Consider the following 26,085-nt stretch of genomic DNA (forward strand, 5'->3'; position numbering starts at 1 on the left):
AAATGTTTAGTCTACACATGTGATAACCACCTATAAATGTTTAGTCTACACATGTGATAACCACCTATAAATGTTTAGTCTACACATGTGATAATCACCTATAAATGTTTAGTCTACACATGTGATAACCACCTATAAATGTTTAGTCTACACATGTGATAATCACCTATAAATGTTTAGTCTACACATATGATAATCACCTATAAATGTTTAGTCTACACATGTGATAACCACCTATAAATGTTTAGTCTACACATGTGATAACCACCTATAAATGTTTAGTCTACACATGTGATAACCACCTATAAATGTTTAGTCTACACATATGATAATCACCTATAAATGTTTAGTCTACACGTGATAACCACCTATAAATGTTTAGTCTACACATGTGATAATCACCTATAAATGTTTAGTCTACACATATGATAACCACCTATAAATGTATAGTCTACACATGTGATAACCACCTATAAATGTTTAGTCTACACATGTGATAACCACCTATAAATGTTTAGTCTACACATGTGATAACCACCTATAAATGTTTAGTCTACACATGTGATAACCACCTATAAATGTTTAGTCTACACATGTGATAACCACCTATAAATGTTTAGTCTACACATGTGATAACCACCTATAAATGTTTAGTCTACACATGTGATAATCATCTATAAATGTTTAGTCTACACATGTGATAACCACCTATAAATGTTTAGTCTACACATGTGATAATCACCTATAAATGTTTAGTCTACACATGTGATAACCACCTATAAATGTTTAGTCTACACATGTGATAATCACCTAAGTCTACACATGTGATAACCACCTATAAATGTTTAGTCTACACATATGATAACCACCTATAAATGTTTAGTCTGCACATGTGATAGCCACCTATAAATGTTTAGTCTACACATGTGATAGCCACCTATAAATGTTTAGTCTACACATGTGATAACCACCTAAGTCTACACATGTGATAATCACCTATAAATGTTTAGTCTACACATATGATAACCACCTATAAATGTTTAGTCTACACATATGATAACCACCTATGAATGTTTAGTCTACACATGTGATAACCACCTATAAATGTTTAGTCTACACATGTGATAACCACCTATAAATGTTTAGTCTACACATGTGATAATCACCTATAAATGTTTAGTCTACACATGTGATAACCACCTATAAATGTTTAGTCTACACATATGATAACCACCTATAAATGTTTAGTCTACACATGTGATAACCACCAATAAATGTTTAGTCTACACATGTGATAATCACCTATAAATGTTTAGTCTACACATGTGATAACCACCTATAAATGTTTAGTCTACACATGTGATAACCACCTATAAATGTTTAGTCTACACATATGATAATCACCTATAAATGTTTAGTCTACACATATGATAACCACCTATAAATGTTTAGTCTACACATGTGATAACCACCTATAAATGTTTAGTCTACACATGTGATAACCACCTATAAATGTTTAGTCTACACATGTGATAACCACCTATAAATGTTTAGTCTACACATGTGATAACCACCTATAAATGTTTAGTCTACACATGTGATAACCACCTACAAATGTTTAGTCTACACATGTGATAACCACCTAAGTCTAACACATGTGATAACCACCTATAAATGTTTAGTCTACACATGTGATAACCACCTATAAATGTTTAGTCTACACATGTGATAACCACCTATAAATGTTTAGTCTACACATGTGATAACCACCTAAGTCTGCACATGTGATAACCACCTATAAATGTTTAGTCTACACATATGATAACCACCTATAAATGTTTAGTCTACACATGTGATAACCACCTATAAATGTTTAGTCTACACATGTGATAATCACCTATAAATGTTTAGTCTACACATGTGATAACCACCTATAAATGTTTAGTCTACACATGTGATAACCACCTATAAATGTTTAGTCTACACATGTGATAACCACCTATAAATGTTTAGTCTACACATATGATAACCACCTATGAATGTTTAGTCTACACATGTGATAACCACCTATAAATGTTTAGTCTACACATGTGATAACCACCTATAAATGTTTAGTCTACACATGTGATAACCACCTATAAATGTTTAGTCTACACATGTGATAACCACCTATAAATGTTTAGTCTACACATGTGATAACCACCTAAGTCTACACATATGATAATCACCTATAAATGTTTAGTCTACACATGTGATAATCACCTATAAATGTTTAGTCTACACATGTGATAACCACCTATAAATGTTTAGTCTACACATGTGATAACCACCAATAAATGTTTAGTCTACACATGTGATAATCACCTATAAATGTTTAGTCTACACATGTGATAACCACCTATAAATGTTTAGTCTACACATGTGATAACCACCTATAAATGTTTAGTCTACACATGTGATAACCACCTATAAATGTTTAGTCTACACATATGATAACCACCTATAAATGTTTAGTCTACACATGATAACCACCTATAAATGTTTAGTCTACACATGTGATAACCACCTATAAATGTTTAGTCTACACATGTGATAACCACCTATAAATGTTTAGTCTACACATGTGATAACCACCTATAAATGTTTAGTCTACACATATGATAATCACCTATAAATGTTTAGTCTACACATATGATAACCACCTATAAATGTTTAGTCTACACATGTGATAACCACCTATAAATGTTTAGTCTACACATGTGATAACCACCTATAAATGTTTAGTCTACACATGTGATAACCACCTATAAATGTTTAGTCTACACATGTGATAACCACCTATAAATGTTTAGTCTACACATGTGATAACCACCTACAAATGTTTAGTCTACACATGTGATAACCACCTAAGTCTAACACATGTGATAACCACCTATAAATGTTTAGTCTACACATGTGATAACCACCTATAAATGTTTAGTCTACACATGTGATAACCACCTATAAATGTTTAGTCTACACATGTGATAACCACCTAAGTCTGCACATGTGATAACCACCTATAAATGTTTAGTCTACACATATGATAACCACCTATAAATGTTTAGTCTACACATGTGATAACCACCTATAAATGTTTAGTCTACACATGTGATAATCACCTATAAATGTTTAGTCTACACATGTGATAACCACCTATAAATGTTTAGTCTACACATGTGATAACCACCTATAAATGTTTAGTCTACACATGTGATAACCACCTATAAATGTTTAGTCTACACATATGATAACCACCTATGAATGTTTAGTCTACACATGTGATAACCACCTATAAATGTTTAGTCTACACATGTGATAACCACCTATAAATGTTTAGTCTACACGTGTGATAACCACCTATAAATGTTTAGTCTACACATGTGATAACCACCTATAAATGTTTAGTCTACACATGTGATAACCACCTAAGTCTACACATATGATAATCACCTATAAATGTTTAGTCTACACATGTGATAATCACCTATAAATGTTTAGTCTACACATGTGATAACCACCTATAAATGTTTAGTCTACACATGTGATAACCACCTATAAATGTTTAGTCTACACATGTGATAACCACCTATAAATGTTTAGTCTACACATGTGATAACCACCTATAAATGTTTAGTCTACACATGTGATAACCACCTAAGTCTACACATATGATAATCACCTATAAATGTTTAGTCTACACATGTGATAATCACCTATAAATGTTTAGTCTACACATGTGATAACCACCTATAAATGTTTAGTCTACACATGTGATAATCACCTATAAATGTTTAGTCTACACATGTGATAACCACCTATAAATGTTTAGTCTACACATGTGATAACCACCTATAAATGTTTAGTCTACACATGTGATAATCACCTATAAATGTTTAGTCTACACATGTGATAACCACCTATAAATGTTTAGTCTACACATGTGATAACCACCTATAAATGTTGACCACAAAACAAGATACCCGGGTGATAAATACCAAAAATAGCACCAATGACATTGTAGCACAACTGTATTTGGCTGTTGCTATGGGCGTGGACTTGTTGCTAGACATTTACATACAGTTTTTGATTCTTTATTCGCTTACATACCTCTCTCTGTTTGTATCTTTGTAATATGCATGATAATTTCACAGTTGCTAAGGGTATGGCCGCGGTTGCTCTAAGGTCAGCTGTGTCAAAATGTTTTGAACAAAAATTGCAGATAACACCTCCAGAAACATGTTACCATGTTTCAGCCCCATTCACCATGTAGTTTTCAAGACGCCTTTGACCAAAATTACATTTTTTAGTCCTAATTTGCATATCGCTAGTGGGATGATCATGTTGTGACTACATATTCATTTACATCGCCATAGGCATCCCCATTAAATTTCAAATTTCTGCATAGTACTTTTAGAATTATAGATTTTTGACCAAAATTACACATTTTTTTTACCTAATTTCCATATCACTTATGGTATCATCATATCATAAATACACCCCTAGCGCCAGTAGGCTTGTATTAATGTATTTACGTTTACCCTGAACGCTTTGCATTCTGGGTACATGCGTTTCGCCATGATTGTTTATCCGTATTAAAGTCACGTTTCTACTGTTCCCCTGTGTTTGTCCAATTACTGGCGTGGTGGCAGCGTCGAAACGAAACTCAACGCATCAGAGACAACCCTCATCACCCCAACATCACGTCGAGGCATACATCGGTGAACTAGCTTAACCTGTAGCAGTAGGAAGACCACTTTCACACAGTGAGTACAGTGTATATACGTTCAACAACCCGTTCAACATGGCCCAAAGTGTCAGAGCACCGAAGCAGTGGTCTCTATCAAAACACGAAACCATCACATCCTTTGAAGCCTGGCGTGAAAATCTCCAGTATTCGTTGTCCTTAGATGATAACTTTGCCATATTCCTGGAAGAGGGAAGTAAGTGGGGGAGGAAATCAAAGTCAACCCCTTTACGTGGCTTCACCAATGACGATGAAAGTTTACCGGAAGCAAAACGACGCACAGCACAACAAAAGACCACCCATCTCGAGTTGATGTTAGGTCAAATCGCCAACTACTGTCCGGTGATTTCAAGGAATACCATCATTAAAAATTCAACTTCTATCAACTCCATCTGGCAAGCCGTCCGTCTTCACTATGGATTTCAATCATCCGGTGCACACTTCCTTGATTTTAATGACATCAAGTTAGAGGTCGATGAACGACCTGAAGATCTGTACCAGCGATTGGTTTCATTCATCGAAGACAACCTGATTATTAAAGACAACAATATAACCCACCTTGACCAGACTTTAGAATCAGATGAAGAAATGTCGCCCTCATTAGAGAACTTAATAGTTCTAACATGGCTACGACTTGTACATCCAGATTTGCCAAGACTGGTCAAACAACGGTATGGTACAGAACTTCGATCAAAAACACTTGCCTCACTCAAACCAGAAATATCACAGGCCCTTGATACACTACTTGATGAGGTCCACTCAGCCGCCGATGCAAAAGTCTTGCGGTCAGCTACCAAACAATACATAAGATCACAGGGTAACAGGCAGTTTACTACAACTACCACTAGCCAGCCAAAGGCTAGACAACGAGTTAACAAGTCATGTCCATTGTGTAAGCAAGCAGGACGCCAAAATTATCAGCACTATCTCAGCACCTGCAAATTCCTACCACCTGAGGATCGCACATACATTTCCAAGACACGTCAGACCACTTGTACCGATGATGAGTACTACAGCAATGATGAAGAGGAAGTACTATTACATCCTTCACACAGCCCTGAAGCAGAGACTACTCCAGTCCATACATGCCGTGTCAACACCAAGCAGTCACCCTCGTTCAAGGCATTCTTTAAACACCACCCAATCCACCTAACACTAGACACTGGTGCTGAAACTAATATGATAAAGTCTTCAGTTGCTAAGTATATTGGAGCTCCAGTCAAGAAGTCAACGCAATGCGCCCTCCAGGCCGATGGCTTCACGCCACTTAACGTAACCGGAGAAACACACATTGTTGTCAACCGCAACAACATTAACCTGGTACTTGATGCACTTGTAGTAGAAGAGTTAGATGTCGATATTCTAGCCGGTATGCCTTTCATGACTACTAATGATATATCCCTTCGTCCTGCGAAACATCAAATTATCATTAAAGGCTCCAATGTCCTACAATATGGTTACTTAGACAGAGAATCCAGTTCCCTAGCAGTCCGTCGCACACAGTCATTCTTAGTGTGCTCACCTCCAAAAACGACAATTGTGTGGCCAGGAGAGTTCCTGGAAGTAACACTGCCAAGTGAACTTGACAAAGATGATACTGTTGCCGTGGAACCACGTATTGATTCGGCAAGTAACCAACGACTCAAACAATCACAGAAATGGCCTCAACACGGTATAATAGACTCTGTTGCTGGTAGAATCCGTTTATACAATGATACTGATTCGCCACGCACCATCCGCCGGAACGACCACTTGTGTCAAGTTCTACATGTGTCAACATTCGACCCCACTGACGGAAATATCTCCATAGAACCACCGTGCACAAAGCCAAAGATAACTACTCCTAGACACTACAGTAATAACGTCACACTTGATCCGGATTCAGTCTTACAAGCTGTAGACCGGTCTGCCTTTCAAAGTCTGTTGCAGAAATATGACAATGTTTTTGACCCAACCATTACTTGTTACAATGGCGCAATGGGCCAATTCGAAGCAACAGTTAATATGGGTCCAGTCGAACCACCACAGCGAAAAGGAAGAGTCCCCCAATATGCCCGTGATAAGCTGGTGGAGTTACAGCAGAAGTTTGACGACCTGGAAAAACTTGGCGTGTTCCAACGACCAGAGGATGTAGGTGTCACTGCAGAATACTTAAACCCATCTTTCCTCGTGAAGAAGACCAGCGGTGGCTCAAGACTTGTTACTGCCTTTGCTGATGTTGGCAGATACAGTAAGCCACAACCATCTCTAATGCCAGATGTTGATTCAACACTACGAACCATCGCATGCTGGAAGTATATTATCACAGCAGATTTAACTAGTGCTTTCTATCAAATACCTCTGGCAAAGTCATCAATGAAGTACTGCGGTGTAGCCACACCCTTTCGTGGTGTCCGTATTTACACAAGATCGGCAATGGGAATGCCCGGATCAGAGATTGCATTGGAAGAACTGATGTGCCGTGTCCTGGGAGATTATATCCAGGATGGCACTGTTGCCAAAATAGCCGATGACTTGTACTGTGGCGGAAATTCGCCACAAGAACTTCTCACAAACTGGGAGAATGTCTTGAGAGAACTTGAGAAGTGCAATCTACGACTGTCTGCTAAGAAGACCATCATCTGTCCACAAACTACCACCATCCTTGGCTGGATTTGGAGTGGAGGCAGATTATCAGCAAGTCCACATCGCATATCAACACTATCAACATGTCCACCACCCGACACAGTGCGTGGATTACGCTCATTTATCGGCGCCTTCAAAGTACTAGGCCGTGTCCTACAACATTGCTCACACCTCCTTGCACCATTAGACACAGCCATTGCCGGTCAGCTTTCTAACGACAAAGTAAAATGGGATGACAAGTTACATGGGCAGTTCAAAGCTGCACAGGAAGCCCTCAAACATAATAAGACAATAGTCCTGCCTCGTCCATCAGACCAACTGTGGATTGTTACAGACGGATTCGTTACTAAGCATGGTATTGGTGCAACCTTATATGTCACTCGTGACGAAAAACCACTTCTAGCAGGCTTCTTCAGTGCCAAACTACGTAAACACCAAGTTACATGGCTACCTTGCGAGGTGGAAGCATTATGCATAGCAGCTGCAGTAAAACACTTCAGCCCATTTATCATACAGTCCAACAACCAAGCCTGTATTCTCACTGACAGCAAGCCATGTGTCCAGGCTATTGATAAGTTATGTCGTGGAGAGTTCTCCGCCAGCCCTCGCGTCACATCATTCCTATCTATCGTAAGCAGATACCAAGTAGCAATCCGCCATCTTGCTGGGTCAGCTAACGTCCCTTCTGACTTTGCTAGCCGCAATGCCCCTGACTGCACTGAACCACGGTGCCAAATATGCAGTTTCATTATACGCACAGAAGACGCTGTTGTGAGATCCACCTCCATCGATGACATCATCAGTGGTGAAGTGCGCTTACCCTTCACAAGTAGGTCAGCATGGATCAATACACAAACAGAGTGTCCTGACTTGCGTCGTGTTCACGCCCACCTTCGACAGGGCACAAGACCATCCAAAAAGGTCACTAATGCAAGAGATGTGAAGCGTTATCTCAGTGTTGCTACTATTGCAAACGACGGCCTGCTTGTTGTCAAGCGTAACGAACCATTTCATCGGACATCCGAGCTTGTCATTATCCCACGTCCTGTACTTGATGGACTACTGACAGCTATGCACATCAAGCTCAATCACCCATCTAAACACCAACTCAAACTTGTCATGAGACACTACTTCTACGCCCTTGACCTAGACAACGCTGTAAACCAGGTATCAGATAACTGTCACACGTGTCTGTCACTAAAGCACCTACCAGGTTCCCTCATGCACCAGTCTACGGAGGACCCTCCAGAGTGTGTCGGCATATCATTTGCCGCAGACGTTATCAAGCGCAGTCGTCAACTTATCCTTGTCCTAAGGGAAACAACCACATCCTTCACTGCTTCCTGCATTATCACAGATGAAAAGCACACCACCCTTCGTGATGCCCTAGCATGCAGTTATACGTGTGGATCCAGCCCCTGGCTTCATGCCACTTCGCACAGACAACACACTTAGTCAACTTCGCTTAACCATTGAAGTAGGACGTACAAAGAATCCTAACAAAAACCCTGTCGCTGAAAAGGCTATCTATGAACTGGAAGAGGAACTTCTCCGTCAAGAACCTAGTGGTGGTCCAGTAACCCCACTCACATTATGTATTGCAACTGCCCGTCTAAATTCTCGTATACGTAGTAGGGGCTTGTCTGCCAGAGAAATGTGGACACAACGTGATCAATTCACTAATGATCAAATTCCACTCTCAGACCGTCAGTTAATAACATTGCAACATGACCAGCGCAACACAAACCATTCATACAGTGAAAAATCGAAGCACCGCAACAAGACTTCTTCTCCTGTGGATGTTAAAGTCGGAGACCTTGTCTACTTATATGGAGACCGCAATAAGTCTCATGCATGCAGCAGATACTTAGTAACTGATATTAATGGCGAATGGTGTTTCATTCGTAAATTTGTAGGTTCACAACTTCGTGCATCTTCTTACAAGGTCAAACGTACTGAGTGTTACAAAGTGCAAAGTCAATGTCATAACAAACCAGTCTCAACAGGCTTACAACACCACAATAATGACACCTGTGAAACTGACGAAATCACACCTCAAGAACTACCTATGAAACCATCACTTCCTCCACCATATCTTAGTGCTACATTGCCAAGAGAACCAACTATACCAAGCTTCACTCCAGAGACTCCAACAGAGTTATCAATGCCGCCTAACCAGGAGTCTACTATGATAAAGACCTCGCAACATGACAGTCAAGTTAACATGGACTGTGCCGCTATCACTGATAGCACAACGCACATTGACAATACCGAAGTTTTAAGCCGTCCTCGTCGTAACCGTAGGCCGCCAAAATATCTCCAGGATTACGTAACATAGTCAGTCCCAGAATTGCCATTGTGTGGGCAACTTTGTTCGCCATTGCAAACCTGTTTATTTGTGCCATTGTGTGGGCACCTCTGTTCGTCATTACGAACTCGTTTATTTTGTCAGTTTTCCAATTGTAGTTTTGTCTGTGGAGACAATCCAGCTGTGACTCCGTACACTTTAACAGTTGTTATTGTTACCTCTGCATGCCCTCTGTCATTGCAGGTCTGTTTTGAGAACCCTTTTGACATTTTGAAACTTTTCAAACATTTTTGCTCTCATGTAGTCTTCTTAAACTGAACGATCATTTCCATTTTGCAAGAGAGATCAGAGAAAAGAGGAGTCATGCCAGTAGGCTTGTATTAATGTATTTACGTTTACCCTGAACGCTTTGCATTCTGGGTACATGCGTTCCGCCATGATTGTTTATCCGTATTAAAGTCACGTTTCTACTGTTCCCCTGTGTTTGTCCAATTACTGGCGTAGAAACATAATACCACCAATGGTCAGCAGTTCCATCTGCTCAGTAATTTTGGAATCATAGACTTTTGACCAAAAAGAAATATATTTTAGACCTAAGTTGCATATCACTGACAGAATTACTATATCATGAACAATTCTTAAACTAAACACCCCAAGGATACTGACACCTGCCGGATCCTCCCCAGGTACCTAGGATACAGACACCTGCCTGATCCTCCCCAGGTAGTAAGGATACAGACAACTGCCAGGTTTTCCCCAGGTAGTTAGGATACAGACACCTGCCGGATCCTCCCCAGGTACCTAGGATACAGACGCCTGCCGGATCCTCCCCATGTAGTAAGGATACAGACAACTGCTAGGTTTTCCCCAGGTAGCTAGGATACAGACACCTGCTGGATCCTCCCAGGTAGCTAGGATACAGACACCTGCTGGATCCTCCCAGGTAGCTTGGGTACAGAGACCTGCCGGTTCCTCCCCTGGTAGTAAGGATACAGACGCCTGCCGGATCCTCCCCATGTAGTAAGGATACAGACAACTGCCGGATCCTCCCCAGGTACCTAGGATACAGACGCCTGCCGGATCCTCCCCAGGTAGTAAGGATACAGACAACTGCTAGGTTTTCCCCAGGTAGCTAGGATACAGACACCTGCTGGATCCTCCCAGGTAGCTAGGATACAAACACCTGCCGGATCCTCCCCAGGTAGTAAGGATACAGACAACTGCTAGGTTTTCCCCAGGTAGCTAGGATACAGACACCTGCTGGATCCTCCCAGGTAGCTAGGATACAGACACCTGCTGGATCCTCCCAGGTAGCTTGGGTACAGAGACCTGCCGGTTCCTCCCCTGGTAGTAAGGATACAGACACCTGCCTGATCCTCCCCTGGTAGTAAGGATACAGACACCTGCCAGATCCTCCCCTGGTAGTAGGATACAGACACCTGCCGGATCCTCCCCAGGGAGCTTGGATACAGACATCTGCCGGATCCTCCCCAGGTACCTAGGATACAGACACCTGCTGGATCCTCCCCAGGTAGTAAGGATACAGACACCTGCCGGATCCTCACCTGGTAGTAAGGATACAGACACCTGCCGGATCCTCCCCAGGGAGCTTGGATACAGACATCTGCCGGATCCTCCCCAGGTACCTAGGATACAGACACCTGCCGGATCCTCCCCTGGTAGCTAGGATACAGAGACCTGCTGGATCCTCCCCTGGTAGCTAGGATACAGAGACCTGCTGGATCCTCCCTAGGTACCTAGGATACAGAGACCTGCTGGATCCTCCCCAAGTAGTAAGGATACAGACACCTGCTGGATCCTCCCTAGGTACCTAGGATACAGAGACCTGCCAGATCCTCCCCTGGTACCTAGGATACAGACACCTGCTGGATGCTCTCCTGGTACCTAGGATACAGACACCTGCTGGATCCTCCCTAGGTACCTAGGATACAGACACCTGCTGGATCCTCCCCAAGTAGTAAGGATACATACACCTGCTGGATCCTCCCTAGGTACCTAGGATACAGACACCTGCCAGATCCTCCCCTGGTACCTAGGATACAGAGACCTGCTGGATCCTCCCTAGGTACCTAGGATACAGACACCTGCTGGATCCTCCCCTGGTACCTAGGATACAGACACCTGCCGGATCCTCCCCAGGTACCTAGGATACAGACACCTGCTGGATCCTCCCCAGGTAGCTAGGATACAGAGACCTGCTGGATCCTCCCTAGGTACCTAGGATACAGACACCTGCTGGATCCTCCCCTGGTACCTAGGATACAGACACCTGCCGGATCTTCCCCAGGTACCTAGGATACAGACACCTGCTGGATCCTCCCCAGGTAGCTAGGATACAGAGACCTGCTGGATCCTCCCTAGGTACCTAGGATACAGACACCTGCTGGATCCTCCCCTGGTAGCTAGGATACAGAGACCTGCTGGATCCTCGCTAGGTACCTAGGATACAGACACCTGCCGGATCCTCCCCAGGTACCTAGGATACAGACACCTGCTGGATGCTCCCCTGGTAGCTAGGATACAGAGACCTGCTGGATCCTCCCTAGGTACCTAGGATACAGACACCTGCTGGATCCTCCCCTGGTACCTAGGATACAGACACCTGCCAGATCCTCCCCAGGTACCTAGGATACAGACACCTGCCTGATCCTCCCCAGGTAGCTTGGATACAGACACCTGCCAGATCCTCCCCTGGTAGTAAGGATACAGACACCTGCCAGATCCTCCCCAGGTACCTAGGATACAGAGACCTGCTGGATCCTCCCCTGGTAGTAAGGATACAGTCACCTGCTGGATCCTACCCAGGTACCTAGGATACAGAGACCTGCTGGATCCTCCCTAGGTACCTAGGATACAGACACCTGCCAGATCCTCCCCAGGTACCTAGGATACAGAGACCTGCTGGATCCTCCCCTGGTACCTAGGATACAGACACCTGCTGGATCCTCCCCAGGTACCTAGGATACAGAGACCTGCTGGATCCTCCCCTGGTACCTAGGATACAGAGACCTGCTGGATCCTCCCCAGGTACCTAGGATACAGAGACCTGCTGGATCCTCCCCAGGTAGTAAGGATACAGACACCTGCCAGATCCTCCCCAGGTACTCTTCTCGCTTCATGGCAAATTCTTCCTAAATACTAGGTTACAGGTCTAGTAATTCCAGACAGATTTGTACATTTCTTCACATGACTGAAACATGTGAAAGCTGCCATCTATGTGTTCATCAAAGGCAGTGCATGTTTATCTGACCCTTCAAAATTAATGTGTAAAATTATGAAAATGTTAAACATGCAAATAGAAAGAACTTGAAGATATAAACGCATGAGAACTGGTAAATATAATTTCCCACTGAAAGTATGTTTTGCAGGGGGCAGTAAAATGTTTTATAATTTGAATGCAGTATGAGTTTGTTGTTCACTTGTATGGATGTCGAATACATAAAGTTTGAATGCAGTATGACATGGCCCATAAAATAGAAGGAATTAACTCTTGGTACATTACACAATCACAATAAAATTGTTTTAGAAACCACTGCATATTAAGAAGTACAGGTTTGACCAACTTACTTCTGAGTGTCTTTCAGTGTTACATTTGTCAATGGTTTGTTCGCATCTGGACCAAGATGAAACAGTTTGAGTTGATGAGCACCCTCATTCAGTGAAATCTGTACAGCCCCTGTATCTGCTGGAGGTTGTTTCTCTGTACCTGATACTACAAATACATTCAATGATGCAAAACCGACCACTGTCAGTCTCTTGCTAAATCTATCTATGGTATAAACCTGTCAATGAAATAAACAAAAAAACAAACACTGGCAGTCTCTACCTGTGAACAAACTTTAAAAAGAAAACCAATCCTTCTTTAAAGATGTCTATGGAGAATTCTGTTCAGCAGTTGTAATAATAAAAGTCAATGTGACATGATGTCTGAATTTCATAACTTATAGAAAACAACGGAAAAACTAACTACCTGTACTAGAAACTCTCGTCCACATAAAAAATAAATAAAATAAAAAATATACCCATCCCATCTATTCTAAAATTGGTAGTAAATTTGAGCCACACAGTTGTATGCACACACTCTTCCTTTGATATGTCAATAATTAATACACTCTTACCTTCATAAGTAAACAATAAATACACACTTACCATGCTAAATAAAACAATGAACACACTCTTACCTTAATAAATAAGACAATGAACCCACTCTTACCTTGATAAGTAAAACAATGCACACACTCTTACCTTGATAAGTAAAACAATGAACCCACTCTTACCTTGATAAGTAAAACAATGAACACACTCTTACCTTGATAAGTAAAACAATGGACACACTCTTACCTTGATAAGTAAAACAATAAACACACTCTTACCTTGATAAGTAAAACAATGGACACACTCTTACCTTGATAAGTAAAACAATGAACACACTCTTACCTTGATAAGTAAAACAATGGACACACTCTTACGTTGATAAGTAAAACAATGAACATACTCTTACCTTGATAAGTAAAACAATGAACACACTCTTACCTTGATAAGTACAACAATGAACACACTCTTACCTTGATAAGTAAAACAATGAACACACTCTTACCTTGATAAGTAAAACAATGGACACACTCTTACCTTGATAAGTACAACAATGAACACACTCTTACCTTGATAAGTAAAACAATGAACACACTCTTACCTTGATAAGTAAAACAATTAACCCACTCTTACCTTGATAAGTAAAACAATGTAACCCCTCTTACCTTGATAAATAAAACAATGAACTCACTCTTACCTTGATAAGTAAAACAATGGACCCACTCTTACCTTGATAAGTAAAACAATGGACCCAGTCTTACCTTGATAAGTAAAACAATTAACCCACTCTTACCTTGATAAGTAAAACAATGAACCCACTCTTACCTTGATAAGTAAAACAATGAACACACTCTTACCTTGATAAGTACAACAATGAACACACTCTTACCTTGATAAGTAAAACAATGAACAAACTCTTACCTTGATAAGTAAAACAATGGACACACTCTTACCTTGATAAGTAAAACAATGAACACACTCTTACCTTGATAAGTAAAACAATGGACACACTCTTACCTTGATAAGTAAAACAATGGACACACTCTTACCTTGATAAGTAAAACAATGAACACACTCTTACCCTGATAATTAAAACAATGGACACACTCTTACCTTGATAAGTAAAACAATGGACACACTCTTGCCTTGATAAGTAAAACAATGAACACACTCTTACCTTGATAAGTAAAACAATGGACACACTCTTACCTTGATAAGTAAAACAATGAACACACTCTTACCTTGATAAGTAAAACAATGGACACACTCTTACCTTGATAAGTAAAACAATGAACACACTCTTACCTTGATAAGTAAAACAATGAACACACTCTTACCTTGATAATTAAAACAATGGACACACTCTTACCTTGATAAGTAAAACAATGAACACACTCTTACCTTGATAAGTAAAACAATGAACTCACTCTTACCTTGATAAGTAAAACAATGGACACACTCTTACCTTGATAAGTAAAACAATGAACACACTCTTACCTTGATAAGTAAAACAATGGACACACTCTTACCTTGATAAGTAAAACAATGAACACACTCTTACCTTGATAAGTAAAACAATTAACACACTCTTACCTTGATAAGTAAAACAATGAACACACTCTTACCTTGATAAGTAAAACAATGGACCCACTCTTACCTTGATAAGTAAAACAATGAACACACTCTTACCTTGATAAGTAAAACAATGAACACACTTTCACCTTGATGAGTAAAACAATTAACCCACTCTTACGTTGATAAGTAAAACAATGAACTCTATATAAACAATGGACACACTCTTACCTTGATAAATAAAACAATGAACAAACTCTTACCTTGATAAGTAAAACAATGAACACACTCTTACTTTGATAAGTAAAACAATGGACCCACTCTTACCTTGATAAATAAAACAATGAACTCACTCTTACCTTGATAAGTAAAATGGTGGACCCACTCTTACCTTGATAATTAAAACAATGAACACACTCTTACCTTGATGAATAAGACAATGAACCCACTCTTACCTTGATAAGTAAAACAATGAACACACTCTTACCTTGATAAGTAAAACGATGAAGACACTCTTACCTTGATAAATAAAACAATGGACCCACTCTTACCTTGATAATTAAAACAATGGACACACTCTTACCTTGATAAATAAGACAATGAACCCACTCTTACCTTGATAAGTAAAACAATGAACACACTCTTACCTTGATAAGTAAAACAATGAACACACTCTTACCTTGATAAGTAAAACAATGAACCCACTCTTACCTTAATAAGTAAAACAATGAACACACTCTTACCTTGATAAGTAAAACAATGAACACACTCTTACCTTGATAAGTAAAACAATGAACACACTCTTACCTTGATAAGTAAAACAATGGACACACTCTTACCTTGATAAATAAGACAATGAACACACTCTTACCTTGATAAATAAAACAATGAGCACACTCTTACCTTGATAAGTAAAACAATGGACACACTCTTACCTTGATACATAAGACAATGAACACACTCTTACCTTAATAAATAAAACAATGAACACACTCTTACCTTGATAAGTAAAACAATGAACACACTCTTACCTTGATAAGTAAAACAATGAACACACTCTTACCTTGATAAGTAAAACAATGAACACACTCTTACCTTGATAAGTAAAACAATGAACACACTCTTACCTTGATAAGTAAAACAATGAACACACTCTTACCTTGATAAGTAAAACAATGAACACACTCTTACCTTGATAAGTAAAACAATGGACCCACTCTTACCTTGATATATAAAACAATGAACACACTCTTACCTTGATAAGTAAAACAATGGACCCACTCTTACCTTGATAAATAAGACAATGAACTCACTCTTACCTTGATAAGTAAAACAATGGACCCACTCTTACCTTGATAAGTAAAACAATGGACCCACTCTTACCTTGATAAGTAAAACAATGAACACACTCTTACCTTGATAAGTAAAACGATGGATCCACTCTTACCTTGATAAATAAAACAATGAACTCACTCTTACCTTGATAAGTAAAACAATGGACCCACTCTTACCTTGATAAGTAAAACAATGAACACACTCTTACCTTGATAAGTACAACAATGAATTCACTCTTACCTTGATAAGTAAAACAATGGACCCACTCTTACCTTGATAAATAAAACAATGAACCTACTCTTACCTTGATAAGTAAAACAATGGACCCACTCTTACCTTGATAAGTAAAACAATGAACACACTCTTACCTTGATAATTAAAACAATGAACACACTCTTACCTTGATAAGTAAAACAATGGACCCACTCTTACCTTGATATATAAAACAATGAACACACTCTTACCTTGATAAGTAAAACAATGGACCCACTCTTACCTTGATAAATAAGACAATGAACTCACTCTTACCTTGATAAGTAAAACAATGGACCCACTCTTACCTTGATAAGTAAAACAATGGACCCACTCTTACCTTGATAAGTAAAACAATGAACACACTCTTACCTTGATAAGTACAACAATGAATTCACTCTTACCTTGATAAGTAAAACAATGGACCCACTCTTACCTTGATAAATAAAACAATGAAGACATTCTTACCTTGATAAGTAAAACAATAGACCCACTCTTACCTTGATAATTAAAACAATGAACACACTCTTACCTTGATAAATAAAACAATGAACACACTCTTACCTTGATAAGTAAAACAATGAACACACTCTTACCTTGATAGGTAAGACAATGATCACACTCTTACCTTGATAAGTAAAACAATGATCACACTCTTACCTTGATAAGTAAAGTGGCAGTAGGTGGGATTGCAAGATCTCTATATTCTTGTCTGAAATTATAGACAGGATTAAATATATCACTGTCCAGAGATACCATGGTGGTAATGTCTTTACCAATCCTAGATGATACAAAATAGGATTATTTTGTTGTTTCACTCATAGAACAATAATAACAATGAAATGACAATGGACACACTCTTACGTTGATAAGTACAATGAAACTGACACCACATGATCAGTAGGATTCTTTTAATATTAGAATCAACTAAAAAGTGAGCATTGTTATTCATCATTTTACACTGCAGTAGAAACAGACTATTGCTGAAATGACAACAGTAGGGTTTTCAATTGTTTACTTTCCAACTGATAATGAACATGATAACAGTAGGGTTTTCAATTGTTTACTTTCTAACTGATAATGAACATGATAACAGTAGGGTTTTCAATTGTTTACTTTCCAACTGATAATGAACATGATAACAGTAGGGTTTTCAATTGTTTACTTTCCAACTGATAATGAACATGATAACAGTAGGGTTTTCAATTGTTTACTTTCCAACTGATAATGAACATGATAACAGTAGGGTTTTCAATTGTTTACTTTCCAACTGATAATGAACATGATAACAGTAGGGTTTTCAAATGTTTACTTTCTAACTGATAATGAACATGATAACAGTAGGGTTTTCAATTGTTTACTTTCTAACTTATAATGAACATGATAACAGTAGGGTTTTCAATTGTTTACTTTCCAACTGATAATGAACATGATAACAGTAGGGTTTTCAATTGTTTACTTTCTAACTGATAATGAACATGATAACAGTAGGGTTTTCAATTGTTTACTTTCCAACTGATAATGAACATGATAACAGTAGGGTTTTCAATTGTTTACTTTCCAACTGATAATGAACATGATAACAGTAGGGTTTTCAATTGTTTACTTTCCAACTGATAATGAACATGATAACAGTAGGGTTTTCAATTGTTTACTTTCCAACTGATAATGAACATGATAACAGTAGGGTTTTCAATTGTTTACTTTCTAACTGATAATGAACATGATAACAGTAGGGTTTTCAATTGTTTACTTTCCAACTGATAATGAACATGATAACAGTAGGGTTTTCAATTGTTTACTTTCTAACTGATAATGAACATGATAACAGTAGGGTTTTCAATTGTTTACTTTCCAACTGATAATGAACATGATAACAGTAGGGTTTTCAATTGATAATGAACATGATAACAGTAGGGTTTTCAATTGTTAATGAATATGATAACTTGTCTACTTGTACACCACCACTATAAATTGTTTCTTTTACAGATGAAGCTGTCTGAGTGTTTGTAAAAGTTGTCATGAATATCCCATCAGTGAAAGGCAATTTGGGCTGCATATTAAGTCAACTTAGGATAGTACATAATATCCCATCAGTGAAAGGCAATTTGGGCTGCATATCAAGTCACCTTAGGATAGTACATAATATCCCATCAGTGAAAGGCAATTTGGGCTGCATATCAAGTCAACTTAGGATAGTACATAATATCCCATCAGTGAAAGGCAATTTGGGCTGCATATTAAGTCACCTTAGGATAGTACATAATATCCCATCAGTGAAAGGCAATTTGGGCTGCATATGAAGTCACCTTAGGATAGTACATAATATCCCATCAGTGAAAGGCAATTTGGGCTGCATATGAAGTCAACTTAGGATAGTACATAATATCCCATCAGTGAAAGGCAATTTGGGCTGCATATTAAGTCACCTTAGGATAGTACATAATATCCCATCAGTGAAAGGCAATTTGGGCTGCATATGAAGTCACCTTAGGATAGTACATAATATCCCATCAGTGAAAGGCAATTTGGGCTGCATATCAAGTCACCTTAGGATAGTACATAATATCCCATCAGTGAAAGGCAATTTGGGCTGCATATCAAGTCACCTTAGGATAGTACATAATATCCCATCAGTGAAAGGCAATTTGGGCTGCATATTAAGTCACCTTAGGATAGTACATAATATCCCATCAGTGAAAGGCAATTTGGGCTGCATATCAAGTTACCTTAGGATAGTACATAATATCCCATCAGTGAAAGGCAATTTGGGCTGCATATTAAGTCAACTTAGGATAGTACATAATATCCCATCAGTGAAAGGCAATTTGGGCTGCATATTAAGTCAACTTAGGATAGTACATAATATCCCATCAGTGAAAGGCAATTTGGGCTGCATATCAAGTTACCTTAGGATAGTACATAATATCCCATGTGAAAGGCAATTTGGGCTGCATATTAAGTCAACTTAGGATAGTACATAATATCCCATCAGTGAAAGGCAATTTGGGCTGCATATTAAGTCACCTTAGGATAGTACATAATATCCCATCAGTGAAAGGCAATTTGGGCTGCATATCAAGTCAACTTAGGATAGTTCATAATATCCCATCAGTGAAAGGCAATTTGGGCTGCATATGAAGTCACCTAAGGATAGTACATAATATCCCATCAGCGAAAGGCAATTTGGGCTGCATATGAAGTCACCTAAGGATAGTACATAATATCCCATCAGTGAAAGGCAATTTGGGCTGCATATTAAGTCACCTTAGGATAGTACATAATATCCCATCAGTGAAAGGCAATTTGGGCTGCATATCAAGTTACCTTAGGATAGTACATAATAACCCATCAGTGAAAGGCAATTTGGGCTGCATATTAAGTCAACTTAGGAGAGTACATAATATCCCATCAGTGAAAGGCAATTTGGGCTGCATATCAAGTTACCTTAGGATTGTACATAATATCCCATCAGTGAAAGGCAATTTGGGCTGCATATTAAGTCAACCTAGGATAGTACATAATATCCCATCAGTGAAAGGCAATTTGGGCTGCATATCGAGTCACCTTAGGATAGTACATAATATCCCATCAGTGAAAGGCAATTTGGGCTGCATTTTAAGTCACCTTAGGATAGTACATAATATCCCATCAGTGAAAGGCAATTTGGGCTGCATATTAAGTCAACTTAGGATAGTACATAAAACTTTCATGTTTCTAAATATAATACCAGGGTTAAAATAGAGTGTGTGGTTAAAAGTGCAGACATTGATTTAGAAAACATTGAAGGCAAATTGATCTGTATATGATTTGTCACTTGCTATTTAGCACAACTTATACTCAATTATGATAACAATAATAATAATCATGAAATAGTTTTTTACAATAATAAAAAAATTTCATTAATAATTGAGATCAAGTTTATTTGAATATTAACCCCACCCTAAGTGGGGCAGTTTGCTCTTGCTATCAAACAAGCAACCTATCAGTCAGAATATCGCCACTGTTATATTTTTTTTGTTTTTGTAACATGTGTAGAAGTGGTTCTCCTGTACAGCTCTTCCATTGTGCAGTTTTGTTTTAGCAAAGTAATAAAGTGGTTAGTGGTTTCATATGGTAACTCACACACATTATGGAACATTATTTGTTAGTTTGTAAAATATTGTACTTTTATAGTGGTCATTAGTTTTATACATATATTATACTTTTACCCCTAATTTTGCTTATTAATAACCCAATCAATTGTCTTGAACAAACTTATATCTGCTCATTCAAAGCAATCTATTTTTAGACCTAATTTGCATATTAAACACAGTCAATTTGTCTTGAACAAACCTATATCTGCTCATGACACCCACAAAAGAAACTAGTAAGCGTTTGCAAGCAAAAGCGTAGTTGCAGAGGTGCCATAAGACTGTAAGTTTAGGGTTGTCGCCATTCATTTATAGAGGTCATGGTTGTGTGGAGATAAAATAAGATATATTTACTTAAGGGTTGGGATGCAATTGATATATCAAAGGATCATGGTAGCTGTCATATGAAGTTGCAAATCATATAAAGCTCACTTTTCTTGCTCATTTAAAACAAAAATCAATATGAATATTGTGTGGGAACAAAACTTTGCAGACACTAATCAACAAAATGAACAAAACGGGAAAAATGTGTCCCAAATAGCCGCCAACCGCTGTGACCCGAACCCTTATTTACTTCAAAACCCCGGGCCATTTTGAACTTTTGAAAAAACGTCACCGTTTATCGTTTCACTATGCTTACATAGTCAGCTTTAATACCCCAAGGTCTACTGAGTAGACTAACATCATGTGACAGACACAGCATACAGATGTATGAAGCAGAGAGCAGCTTGTTTGATCAACACATTCTAATTCTATTTCTAATTCTATTTACTCCTTAATACTAATAAGTATCACACCAAGTTTGTGATTGTGTACATGTGTGGACAACACTACATTGTAGTAATGGTGAAAAGAGTTAATGTGTTGTGATTCATGTTCTTTGAAAACTTTGCTAAATGCAGAGCAGACAATGTCATTTGTGAGATTATTCCAGTCATTTGCGGTGCAGGAATAATATGAGTATTTGTATGTATTTGTTTTTGCTGGTATTCCATGGAACATGTGTGAATGAGATTGTCTCCGTTTGAAGTATTGTTCTGTTGGTAATTCAACTTTTCCATTTAGTGCTTTATATGCCATGGTTAGCCTGGAGCACTATTCACCTGTTTTCTGAAGGTTCCCATTGAAGCTCCCTTAGCATTGCTGTAAGCCTGTCTGTTTTGGTGTAGTGTTGAAGAACAAAGTGGACAGCCCATCTTTGAACCGTTTCAATGTCATGTTTGTCAGTAGTTGTATGTGGGTCCCAGGTACAACATCCATATTCTAGGATAGGACATACAAGTGTAAAATATGACTTTGTTTTGATGTCTTTGGATGCGGATTTTAGGTTCCAGTGTAGAAATCTAATGTTCTGTTCGCTTTAGCTACTATGCCCTTAATGTGATGTTTCCATTTAAGGTCGTTTGATAGCTCAATAATTCCCAAATACGGATGATGTTTTACAGTTTCAAGATCGTTCTCTTTGATTGATCAATATGTATATACTGTGTTACCAAGTATACCACCTGTCGTATGATGGTTAAACCTTAGCATACCAACATATCTGTATGTCACATGATCATTTTACTTAATACTTTACTTCTAATAAAGACTAGTACTTAGCAGCAGTACAAGACACATTGTTTGTATGGGAGAGCCAGCAAGCTGACATGTTTGCATCATTCTATACAGAAATTACTCAGTTCAGCACCACTACTAAAGTATTATGATGTGCATACTGAAGTCACAATACAGTGTGATGCTTCGGAATCAGGATTGGGAGCCACTTTATTACAACAAGGCCAACTAGTCACATTTGTCTGAAACTGAACAAAGATATGCACAAATAGAGAAAGAATGTCTAGCCATAGTCTTCGCATGTTGCAGGTTCGGTCAATATCTACATTGCCGAGATTTAATCACAGTTGAATCTGATCACAAGCTGTTGGTTCCAATTTTCCAGAAACCAATACATTCAGCACCAAAGTGATTGCAGAGAATGTTACTTAGACAAAAGTACAATCTATATGTTGAATATCTACCTGGCTCAAAGATGTACATAGCCGATATGCTAAGCAGAGCATATGAACCAAGCAGAGATGCTAATGTCAAGGTCAAGCCGGAATACCAAATATTCCAATTGACAAGAGAGATTCAACTATTCAGAGAGATTGCAGCAATAAATCAAGCAGGTTACTTATGTCTGTCAGAAGGCACACATCAACAAGTGAAAGCTGGCACAACTGCTGATATCCTAATGCAAACACTCATGAATACAATAATGACAGGATGGCCAAATTCATGTGATGAAGTACCAGTTTGTATTCTTGAATACTGGAACTTCAGGGATGAACTTACAGTCCACAATGGAGTCTTATACAAAGGCATGAAAGTAATCATTCCAACATCTATGCGACACCATGGCAATTGGTCCAGCAGTTTTTGACTTAAAGTTGTTAACACATCCACACAGACAGACAGACAGACAGACAGACACACAGACAGACAGACACACACACACACACACACACACACACACTTTGCCTTGCCTATAGCATTGTACAACCGACATTTGTAATAATTGCCGAAATTTGTAATAACACCGATATTTGTAATAAAAATCATGTTTTCCTTGTAATAAAACCGACATTTGTAATAATTGCCGAAATTTGTAATAATTTCTATGAACGACAAATGTAATAAAAATTGCTGATATTTGTAATAAATTTCAGAAAAAAAATGTAATAAAATTGCCGAAATTTGTAATAAAAAATTACATTAAGGAGGGTCCTTCCTTTCACACTAAAACATGGGTTATCTAAATAAAGAAATACAAGATCGCAAAAACATCACGTCAAACGAAAGTGGATTTAACAAGCATTAATTGAATTGGTTAATATAATAATTAATTGAACAATTAAACAAGTTATTATTATTTCAATCAATCCGCATATATGTATGTATGTATGTATGTATGTATGTATGTATGTATGTATGTATGTATGTATGTATGTATGTATGTATGTATGGTATGTGATGAAGTTTAAGAATGATTGAACAAACAAACGAACGAATTAACGAACAAAGAAATGAATGAATGAATGAATGAATGAATGAACGAACAAATTAATTAATTAGTTAATTGATGGGTGGATGCCATTCATTTGAAGGAACTAATTCATTAATTGATGGATGAATGAATGCATGAATGAAGGAATGAATGAATGAATGAATGAACGAACTAACAAATTAATTATAATGGATGGTTGGATGGATGGATGAATGAATGAATGAATGAATGAATGTACACTGTGTAATCCTTAGCGGAGTTTTGTTATATTTTGCAAGCTGCCGCGGATACTGAGCAATTCGACATAATATATTAGAAAATATGTGTTCGCATGACATTTACATGAAATTTGTGAGATTTGTCGCCACCGATGTGTATCGATTTGACTTATACCATCAATGTTTGAGTACAGCAGCCCCCTTTCATATCATTACAGTGATTTTCTATTCTTCATCAATCTATTCAATTTTAGTGGCGTTTTCGAGGATGTGCATGGTTTAGTGAGCTGTGCACTATGGGTAGTAGTTCATCATTTTAAATCTGATGGGAAGGGATTTCAGGGATAGTTGTTGACCAGTAGAGCCGGGAATGAGTTCATGAGTTCTGATTTATTTAGATGAAAGACAGAAAAATAGCGCAAATATTGCGTTGCCGCACAACTTCATGTTCAGGGCAATGATAGATATATAATTTTTTGAAGATTTAAAGTTGTAACCAAAACAAAATTTTCATACCTAATTTCCATCATCATAATCCAGCCATCCTATGTTGGAAGTGTACTTAATCAAAACAAGTATAGCAACATCCTAATCAAACTTTAAATTGATGTGTCTACAAGGTTTTGTACTTCTTTATTTTTAAAAAAATCAATTTGGAACTAAGTCATACCAATGTAACAGGTTTAACTTTCTTGGTTGTCTTATTGTAATATTTTAAACACAAGCTACATTCAGTTTATATGGAATCATGGTATGCGTAACATATCTTCGTCCATACATCCCTAAATGCATTTCCATTAAATTTCAGCCCAATCTGCTCAGTGGTTTTGGAATTATAGATTTTCAACCAAAGAGACACATTTTTAGCCCTAATTTGCATATCACTGATGGAATCATCCCGTCATGAACAAATCTTACTTTACACCCCCTTAAGAATGTTCCCACCAAATTTCGCACCAATCTGCCCAGTAGTTTCTGAGTTTAAGTTTTTTGACCAAAAATCACATTTTCTGACCCAAATCACACACCTGTGATGCGATCATTTTGATTTGAACAATTCCCAACTAGACACCCAAGGTAATGGACCCACCAAATATCGTGGCAATCGGTTCAGCGGTTTTTGACTTTAAGTTGTTTACACACATACACACACATACAGACAGACAGACAGATGCCGGGCGATCCCTATAGCACTACTGAACCTCAGTTCAGTTGTGCTAAAAAAGGGAGAATAACGTCTCCCCGATCCCTTTCTCTAAAATAATGAAATCTTATCTCCATTTCAATTAAATCATTATTTTGTGTATTTCAATTTTGAACTTGTAGAATGTTTGATAATAGCACAGCCAAATGTTGTTGTGGCCATTATATATAACATTACAACTTGTTTTGTATATTTACAGAGACTTGTACCAATTACGAATATACTTGTAATAAAGTTGTTGAAAACTTGTAACAAAATTGCCGACCTTTGTAATAAACTAACGATAATTGTAATAAAATTGCCGACATTTGTAATAACCTTTGACATTTGTAATAAAATTGCCGACATTTGTAATAAACTGACGACATTTGTAATAAAATTGCATGCCGACATTTGTAATAAACTAACGACATTTGTATAAGATTGACGACATTTGTAATAAAATTGCCGACATTTGTAATAAAATAACGACATTTGTATAAGATTGATG

At 38.1% G+C, this 26,085-nt stretch overlaps 1 protein-coding gene across 6 annotated transcripts in view; it reads right to left on the reverse strand.

Moving 5' to 3' along the window:
* The window catches only part of LOC144436074 (uncharacterized), a 201,940-nt gene that overhangs the window by 21,858 nt on the left and 153,997 nt on the right, over positions 1-26,085 (reverse strand). For all 6 annotated transcript variants that reach the window (XM_078124743.1, XM_078124744.1, XM_078124746.1 and 3 more), the window contains 2 exons: positions 17,652-17,772; positions 13,308-13,522 (listed from right to left, as the gene is read on the reverse strand). In XM_078124743.1, the coding sequence (XP_077980869.1) occupies positions 13,308-13,522; positions 17,652-17,772 (336 nt within the window). The remainder of the gene's footprint in view (positions 1-13,307; positions 13,523-17,651; positions 17,773-26,085) is intronic.

This window comes from Glandiceps talaboti, chromosome 6 (genome assembly GCF_964340395.1).
Source record: "Glandiceps talaboti chromosome 6, keGlaTala1.1, whole genome shotgun sequence".
Classification (NCBI taxonomy): Eukaryota; Metazoa; Hemichordata; class Enteropneusta; family Spengelidae; genus Glandiceps; species Glandiceps talaboti.